This window comes from Juglans regia, chromosome 14 (assembly GCF_001411555.2).
Source record: "Juglans regia cultivar Chandler chromosome 14, Walnut 2.0, whole genome shotgun sequence".
Lineage (NCBI taxonomy): Eukaryota > Viridiplantae > Streptophyta > Magnoliopsida > Fagales > Juglandaceae > Juglans > Juglans regia.
The window spans coordinates 4,331,910-4,341,111 of NC_049914.1; the positions used below are offsets into that span (position 1 = coordinate 4,331,910).

Sequence of the window (9,202 nt, forward strand, 5' to 3'; positions counted from 1 at the left end):
CTGATGTTGCTTTTGATTATTCTACCCTCTCATCTCAATTCTTCATCTGTCTCCCGACATGACACCAAAGGATTAAGGATGGGTAGAGAACTTAAAAGAGTAAAGAACCCTAGATTGTATCAATCCCACTACGCAAAAAAAATAATCACACAATATACAAAGCTCCTCCATTCACAAATATCTTCATTTCTGGCCAGACATTCACAAAAATTTTTGAATTCAACTTGTATCAACTGAAATCAACAAACCCTGCTGGTGCAATACACATTGAATAATCTATAATGTTCTTTATTTACCAGATAACATGGCAAATTAAGAAATCTAACGGCCTACAATCTGGAAAAATCTGGTAGTATATGTTAAGTCATCAGCTCAGGTCCCCAAATACTGTAAGTGAAAGTCAAAACAAACAGAAGCGATAAATTATTGGTACAAATAGGAGCTACCACTTTCAGATTGAAGCCACACAATTCTAATGTCAAAAGAAGATCACTCTATAATTCGATGAAGAGATCCCAGGTAGTCCTGCACTTGGGGGAAAAGACTAATCTACTGAGGCTTTACAAACTCCGATAGTCTATCACTGTGACTTCATCCTCTGGCGCATCCAAGTCTTGATAACTGCACCACCACCACCGCAATCATGTAAAATACAAAGAAGCACATCCTCATGGACCAAGTTACAAATCACGGGCCACAAAAAAAAAAAAAAAAATATCTATTTTTTTAAATTAATGGACTTTACCAATCTAGTGGTGCCATCCCCAAGTTCTGCACTAGATTCATTGGCAGCAACATTAAGAGCCAAGTTCTAAAAGAAGAAATCTAAAGGTGCACAAATCACCAGTAGTGGCTTCTTGCCACTGGTGGTTGACGCCAAAAAGTTGTGAGAGAACACTTTCTTCACAAGTATGAAACTGGTCTTGGCATTAATTTAATTATTATCCCCTAATCAATTAATTTTCTGACAATAACATAATACAACAAAGCATCACTTGCATTCATACAGGAGGGATTGAGCAACGAAGTTATTGGTTTTATCGGGGCTAATTGACAGCCCAGAAACATAGAAAGTCCAAAAAAATACACACCTTCGCATCCGGCGAGGATCGGGTCTAAAAGCAGGGGGAACAAGAATTGGTGTTGGCCCTCCAATACTAGGACCAGGCCGCATTTTCCTACCGCTTCCATCATACGAGGATGGGCCCCCCTGCTCCCGTAACATCTGCATTGCAACTTCTGGGGGAGCAGGAACAAAAGGTCCCAAAGGCCTGCAATAATTCGTTCGTGTAAGGTTTAAGATAAATTGCAACATTAAATATAGGTTTTTCGTAACAAGAAGGTAAAGCATTGTATCAGATGGCAACCAACCCGGCACCAGGAACAGGCATAAATACTGGTGGAGTAATATCTGAGGGAAAGGGGCCAACAGCATTCATGCCCTGCCCGCTGAATGCATCATACATTGACTCGTCATGATTCCCCACTTCGAGGATGCCAGGTTTAGACTGTCGATCACGGGAAGGGGAATTCTCAGTCCTATCAAACCGTTCGCCATCATTAACCCTATCAATCCGTTCATGATCCCTCCGATTGCCACGATCATCTCTCAGTCGACCCTCCAGACCCAATCTCCGCCTCTGTGGCTTGTCCTTCTGAAATCGTACATGTAATTCATGATATAAGGTAAAGAAGCATTTGGTCAATCACACAAGACATGAATAATATATTTGAGGTACTTTTATTGGGCCTAGATAAGAAACAGCCTGGGCAAAGGATACCTGAGGTTGCTGCATGACAGGTGTTCCACCCGGAGCATCTGGGTCACTGCATATTAATGAAGCAACATCATCTCATTGATAAAATACTGCTGACGTATAAAATCAACCTAAAAAAAAAACTTAAACTTACTTCATGTAGTTTTGGAAATAAAGATCCTCACGCACTTTTGAAGTCAATTCCATCACAAGTTCAGGGTGCTTAAGCTTCAGATGTTTATGCACAAATTCAGCAGCATGGAAAAGCTTTGTACAGCCCTTAGCTCCACAGCCATACTTCCATCCATACTTCTCATCTCTTATTTTCCTTACATGTGGATCTAAAACTTCAATAGCTGCTGCATCTATCTTCTCCTTTGCAGTCATTACTTCCAAGGGGTCCAGACCTCTCAGCCTTTCTTGCCAAAATGAGTCCAGTTTCTTTTCCCAGTCAGCCCAAGATTTAGTTGTTTCTTCATAACTCTTTCCTTCTGGCCTTACATGCCTAAAGCCCTTGGCTTCATTAGTTTCAGCCATGCCATAGTAATCTAAACCATGTATGCGCCAAAGATACGTAATGAGTGTGTCCAGAAGCTCAACACCCTCTAGGCCCTTAACAGATGCTAAGCCTCGTATAATAATAATCGGACCAACAGATCCACCGTGCGACTTATCACTGCCGGTTTTATCATGATCCATACTGCGTAACACATTCTCTTCAATTCCTTTCTCAGAATCGAGCTTGCGCACAAGGGCCTGGGCTTGTTCAATATCTGCCTGTATTCGTCTAGGCTCAGAACTGACAGGGGGGGCCTTTGGAGCAGCTGAAAAATCATTTTCTTTAACTGGTCCCCTACCATGTCTTCTTCGTTTACCACCAGCCTCTGCTTCATCATCTGAGTTCTGATCACTCGCTAGCCCTGATTTGTTTGATGACAAAGCATTAACACCAGGATTTCTGCATCACAAAACCCAAAATGTATATCATAGTTAGGAGGATGCAAAATTGCTGTTTTCTAACATTTTCTTTTCTTTTTTAAATTCTTTGAGGGGGGGAGAGAGAGTACAGGTCAAGTGTTCCACTCTGCAGATCAAGCATAAACTCCTTTGCTACCCGTCGAGCAGATTCATTCCTCCTATAAGGCATAGAAGTTAAAAGACCAAACAAGACTGTTGAATGAGTTTGCCCCGATAAATCCCTCTACAGTTATTAAGCCCACAAATTATTCCATTATAGCCAATATACATGTATGCGCATGCAAATGTTAATACCCATGCAGAGACAAAAAACCTTTACACACACATACCCTTTAACCAAACTAAGATCACTTTTTTATGTCATTCCAAGATAAATTGATGACAAAAACATTGTGCTTCTCCTTGTTCCAGTAGCACTTATAAAAAAAAAAAAAAATTTGTTCCAGTAGATAATTAGTATGACTCACCTTTCAATGACAGCAAGTAAATTCGTTGGATGATACTTGTCTTTCAACCTTCATCAAAAGATAAATTTAATTATTGAAAAAATAATTAATCTATAAACACAGTTGACATTGGAAAGCTAGTACACGGATGAACCAAAATGGTCAAAAACGAACCAGCTAAAATCAATCCCACAAAAACAGAACCTACCATTCCTCATCTTTATGAGCATCGAAGAAAGCACGTTTCTGAGTAGAAATGTACTCAGATTTATATTCTTGATACCTAAATGATACAATAAGCAAATTATTTACCGACCAAATCAACAGCCAATTAATTAGCAAGTGCTCAGATTAAAAAACCGCTTCAAACTTATTTACTTTCCAGAATATACCTACGCTCGGCTTCGGCAGGTAAGATATCATCCTCAAGCTCCTGAATGAATTGCTTATAGGACATCAACCCTTCCCTGAAACAATTTGTATGTTGTTTTTTAGGAGTAATCAAATATTTTCTTAAAAGATTAAAAGGCAGAAACAATATTTATATAGCACCATATTGATATATAAATCCGGCCAACTAAAATCTTCATTAACCTAGACCACATGAAGTGCAGGCCACCATGTTGGTTCTAGAAGTTAAAAAAATTCAGTCAGGTCTTGGGTACTCCCGCTGTTTGAGTTCAACAAAAATAATTCACAAAGTCTTTGAAGACAGGACAGACCAGAGGAAAGTGTCTTTAAAATTCCAATGCAGCTATATACTTACAGTTTTTAGGGGACAAAAAGGTTATATGCAGACAAGTTACAAGTAAAATAAAAGGTCAAATTTTCCAAAAAATAAAAAATGCAACCTGCCTGCCACCCAGTTGAGAAATCCTATCGAATGCATTACCTTAAAGCAGTGAGGGGCAGCTCAACTTCTGATATCAACCTAATCTTTTTACCATTAGAATGTTCACATCTAATGCTAGTATACAATTTCAGTACAGCTATACATTTCAACTTCCTCTTTCTGATTCCAACTAATTCAACAACTGTCTTCACATTGCTGAAGGCATGTTGCATTTGCACGGTATTCGGAGTTCCTCGTCATTGAAATTAGACTCTTGTAATGCACCCCAATACATTTGGGGCCTATGATTCTTTTTTTTTTTATGGAAAGAAATATTAAACCCTAGAAAATCATGAGAATAACTTTTTTTGACCGGTAAACAAAATTTTAATGATCATAAGAATGTGGACTATAATAACTATATAGAGGAAAGGAATATTCGGACTTCTAATAGAGCAGAGCTCACTATTTAGACGATTGCTTTCGGCTGTATTCATAGTGCTTCTCTAAAATTTGTTGTGCAATTTTTTTGTATAAAAAAAAATTTGTTGTGCAGTTTTATCTTTTAATCCTCAGGATTAATTTAGCACACATTCAGTGTGCCATATAACTCAACTTTTCCTAATAAATCTTACAAATTTTCATTATTTTTTTTTTAAAAAATAGAACAAATGATGTTGAAATCATCAACAAGTGCCTTCCTTGGTTCCTCCCCCACCCCCAAAAAGAAATGACTAATTAGGTTCCCAAGTCCCTTGTGTACTTAAGTCTAGCACCCATATATGCCAAAGTCTATGCCAACACCTTCAATAGCTCCAAACCTCTATTTAAGAATCATGCAATGCAATTTTAAGCCTGACTCGGCGGCTCAAGGTAGCCGCAAATATTTCCAGGACAATCACTAAAAAAAGCAAATAAACTAGCATAATGTGGCATTCAACCATTTTTTTTTTTATTTATCGGTATTTTTATATTTTTTTGATTGCCTCAGCCTTTCTGTCAAAACAACACAAATGGGTATAGCATGACATAGATCAATGCCAAGACTTTCTTAATACAAAGCAAAACAGGAACACATCTAATCGAGCAAAAAAAGAAACACGGGAGCTAAATGTAGTTTCACTCAATGTTTTGAATATCGTACCGGACGTCGTACCGGTCAAAGCACTGGAACGAAATATTTCGGTACCGGTATCATTTCGGGATAGCATTTCGGGATAACGTTTCGGGATAATCGATATATAAATAAATTATATATATAAATATATATATAAATTATATTCTAAAATAATAGTCTATATATAAATAAATTATATATGAATATATATATATATAAAAATTATAAATAGTCTAGTCTGAATTAGGGGTTAAAAAATAAGTTTGCAGTTTAAAAAAACGAAAAAAAAAAAAAAAAAACACCTAGGCCGAAATATCGGCCGGTACCGGCCAAAATATAGGCAGGTACGGGCCGATACAGACCGAAATTTAGTCCGATATGGCCGGTATTTTAGCCGGTACGAGACAGATATAGTACCTGTACCGGCCGGATGGCCGAAACGAAAAATTTCGGCCGTACCGGCCGGTACGGTACGAAATTTAAAACACTGGTTCCACTAATGATCAAAAGCTAACATATAGAAATCTAACCGTTGTGTACTCCCTGTGTTTGATGAATCTGCATAACCAGCACGGTTTGATTCAAAGTCTGCCCAAAAAAATAAAAGAAAGAATAACCACATAGACACACAACACAAGGACATGAGAACATAATATGATAAGCATGACAAAACAACTGATACACGCACAAAGGTTATTTCTTGGAATTTCCATAAATCCAGATTGGCTTTTTGTTCTCTACAACTTATCATTGCTTTATTTCGATATTTACACTTTAGACAGACTGCACATTTTTCATATTGGTTTTGACTTGGATATATGTGAACCAGAGATTTTCATTTTCAAGAAGATGCATAAACTACATTGATACCCAAAACTTACATACCAGAAGGTCCATTTTGATATGTGCCTACTGAACGATTCATAAACCGACCATGAGATTTTTCGTCAGCGTACCCAGGTCGTCCTCCCATCCCACGTTCATATCCACCAATATAATCATAGCCAAACCTGAACCATCATTAAAATAACCAAATAAACTTTTCAAAACATTGGTCCACTTAAATTAAATATTATTTCGTAAGCTAATTTATTAAAAGCTAATTACATGATTAAAGGCTGATTAACATTCTAAATTCTGCAAATCAATCCTGAAGAATAAATGATGAGCGCCATAAGAATAGAGAAGTTCAACTTGTCTATGGAATAAGACCTCAAATAAAAAAAATGAAGTGGGAAAATAAGAAAACAAGTGATATCACAAGATTGTAGGAAACAACTCAATTCCACTATGTGAAACACGTGAACTTTCTCAGTATACTTGAACATATACCTGAAACAAAGGGGATGAGAAAAGGGAAGATGCTTAGAACTTTCATGATTTGCTTTTAGCCCACTCTAGTTCCTAGCTTGTATTTAGGTATTTTCTCTTGTATACTTTGTGTGTACTTGGGCTATGCCTATTTACTTGTCAATAAAGTTTTCTTATTACTTATAAAAAATAACGCCCATGTCTGCTCATCTGTTGCTGTGGTCATAACCAATCTATGTTAGCAACAGTGCCTTATGGCAATGCATGTGCAAATATTCCGACCCCTCCAACCCCTTTTTTAGCTGTAAGCAGGGTTGACATTTCCAAAAGAAAGTGGAAAGCATTGTGTTGTTCTTACAGTCAATGGGCACATAATGATAGATCCTAGCTCTCACCAACCAATATGACAAGGATAATCATGAATCATAAAACGAGAATACGTTCCTACTGCCACTTTGCACAGACTGTCCGTTCCCGTCCCTAAGGACCCTGAACTGTTGTTAACATATAGCAAGTAGGCCAATGGTTGTAGCTAACGTGGCACTTCGAGCCCTTTGATATAGTATGATGGGTAATTTCTATTCAGAAGCATAACATATGCAGGAACGGAGAAAATAATCCCCAAACACGAACATTAAAAAAAGCAGCACATAATCACTCAAACAAAACGATAATCAAAAACTGAGGAAGATGAATACAAGGGAAAAAAACATTTAATGTCCTACCTATCGTCCGGTCCATAACCGCGGGGGCTCCCACGCCTCGAGCGCTTAAAAGGCGGAGGAGAACGTCGAGGAGGGGAGTACCGGCGGTCGCGGTAGGGAGTGGGGCTGGGGCTGCGGCGGCGCTTGTAGTCCCTGTCTCTCTCCCTCGGAGGAGGCGGGGGCGGGGGCGAAGACATGTTTCGGTCGTGGTAATCGCGGCGGTTCGGGGGGCGATCCAGGTCCCTCTCGTCCCTCCTGTCCCTCGAATCTCTCTCCCTTCTACGAGCCGGCGGGGGAGGCGGGGGAGGCGGCTGCTCCTCATTGGCGGAGGGCTTGGGGGACTGGTCGAGAGAGTCGTGGGGCATGTTCATGACTTCTGCCATGGATGAAGGATTTGAGGAGAGAGTCTAACCCCTAGAAAATGAATCTAATTCATTCAAAGATGAGAGGAAGGGGTCGAACTGGGAATTACAGATTTGGGTTAGGGTTTTTGGGTGAGAGAACGATTTGAGATCCTGGGGCGAGAAAGTGTCCAAAGTGATGTGAGAGCTGAGGCTTATATATAAAATTAATATAGATAAATATATAGATGTAGTTTTCACAAAATAAATTTCTTTTACGCAATAAAAATTAAAAACAACGCATTACTTCTATTTATTGATTTTTTATTTTTTTATTTCTAAACTTCAAATTTTAGATTGGACATAGAACAACAAATAAAATAAAAGGGTGTTATAACATTTATTTGTTATTAAAATACTACTTTTATTAGAAGATCTTGTATTTATTTACTTTCTTATTTTATTTTCTCGTTCTCTATAAATATACTCTCTTGTTGTTCATAATATTCATTACATATAGAAACCTATTTTTATTTATTTTCAACAAAAATAATAATAATAAATAATACTAAACACACAAGAAAACATTGAGAGAAAAAAAAAAGATTAATTTAAGGTTCATTTGGATACAAAAATCACATCACCTCACATCACTTCATCTCATATCATAATTACAACTTTTTCAAATTTTCAAGCAAAATTTAATAAATAATTTAACTTTTTTAAATATTAAAATAATATTATTATTAAAAAATAATATTCTAATAATATTTTATTCAGTTTATCTAAACTCATCTCATCTATTCTCAATATTTTATTCAGAAACACCTCACATCCTCTTCTACGAGCTTCTACGTGTCATTAGTGCTGTGATTTAGTAAGTCTTCGAGCTTCGTTGTCGTCAACGGCACCATTGCCTGAGCAACGCCGGTAAGTGGTTTTGCTGCTTCTCCCACCCCCTCGGATATATTTCACTCTGCCTCATCGTGCCTCCTCACAATATCTTTGTAACACCCCCAAAAATACTTGATAAATAAATGCATTGAAAATGATTCACTTCGAATGGAGGACCTCTAGAAAATAGAGATAGAATATGAAGATGATGGAAAAGAAAATAAGGAATTTGATTTAAGTTTTTGCCTACTGATACAAGTGCATCCTTCTACTATATATACTGACTTCCCTCTCTAGCTCTTAGGTCACAAGCCAAATTAACCAAACAGTAAAGAGTTTTGCTACTCATTATCCTCACGCACCATACACCACACTTTTTTTTTATTTTTTAATTTTTTTAAAATTTTTTATTTTATTTTATTCTTCTTAAATTTATTGAATTATTCAACTTATTATCCATATACCACACATTTGATAAGGGAGAAAAATAAAAAAAAATATAGTATTTGGTGTGTGGAATTGATGAATATAATTTTTTAACAATAAAAGTAAAGCAACTAATACAATTCCAACAAACAATAAATAGATTGATCGACTCAACAAAAACATGCAAATAAAAGAGGTGATGACTTTGGCCCACAAGCTTAACCCAACTACTAAACTCTTATTATCCAATCTAAGCCCACTATGACTTTGGCCCTACTGTCACTAATTAACAGACGTGTGACAACCTTATCTCTCTCTCTCTCTCTCTCTCTCTCTCTCTCGCATATTACCCCATTCCTTTAACTCCCTCCATTCCCTATACCTCATTGCCTCACA

General features: G+C 37.3%; 1 protein-coding gene across 2 annotated transcripts; it reads right to left on the reverse strand.

Moving 5' to 3' along the window:
* Nucleotides 1-166: 166 nt before the first annotated feature.
* LOC109013449 (serrate RNA effector molecule-like) lies at nucleotides 167-7,703 on the reverse strand. Of its 2 annotated transcripts, none has more exons than XM_035685289.1 (12): nucleotides 7,167-7,703; nucleotides 6,016-6,140; nucleotides 5,661-5,718; nucleotides 3,574-3,648; nucleotides 3,390-3,464; nucleotides 3,203-3,250; nucleotides 2,825-2,893; nucleotides 1,912-2,715; nucleotides 1,782-1,827; nucleotides 1,372-1,655; nucleotides 1,092-1,271; nucleotides 167-621 (listed from the first exon to the last, which is right to left on the reverse strand). In XM_035685289.1, exons 1-12 carry the CDS (start codon nucleotides 7,526-7,528, stop codon nucleotides 561-563), a joined length of 2,187 nt encoding a protein of 728 aa, XP_035541182.1. In that variant the 5' UTR covers nucleotides 7,529-7,703; the 3' UTR covers nucleotides 167-560. The 2 variants fall into 2 exon arrangements, with proteins under 2 accessions (XP_035541182.1, XP_035541183.1); XM_035685290.1 differs by having other exon boundaries at nucleotides 5,661-5,688; nucleotides 7,167-7,686.
* Nucleotides 7,704-9,202: the final 1,499 nt, after the last annotated feature.

Excerpts from the sequence above, each read along its gene's own strand:
- LOC109013449 (XM_035685289.1), bottom strand. The coding sequence starts at position 7,528 with ATGGCAGAAGTCATGAACATGCCCCACGACTCTCTCGACCAGTCCCCC. Across the intron at positions 3,649-5,660 it reads AACACAGGGAGTACACAACG|GGAAGGGTTGATGTCCTATA; the intron begins GTTAGATTTCTA and ends AAATTGTTTCAG. Across the intron at positions 3,251-3,389 it reads GCTCATAAAGATGAGGAATG|GTTGAAAGACAAGTATCATC; the intron begins GTAGGTTCTGTT and ends CTTTTGATGAAG.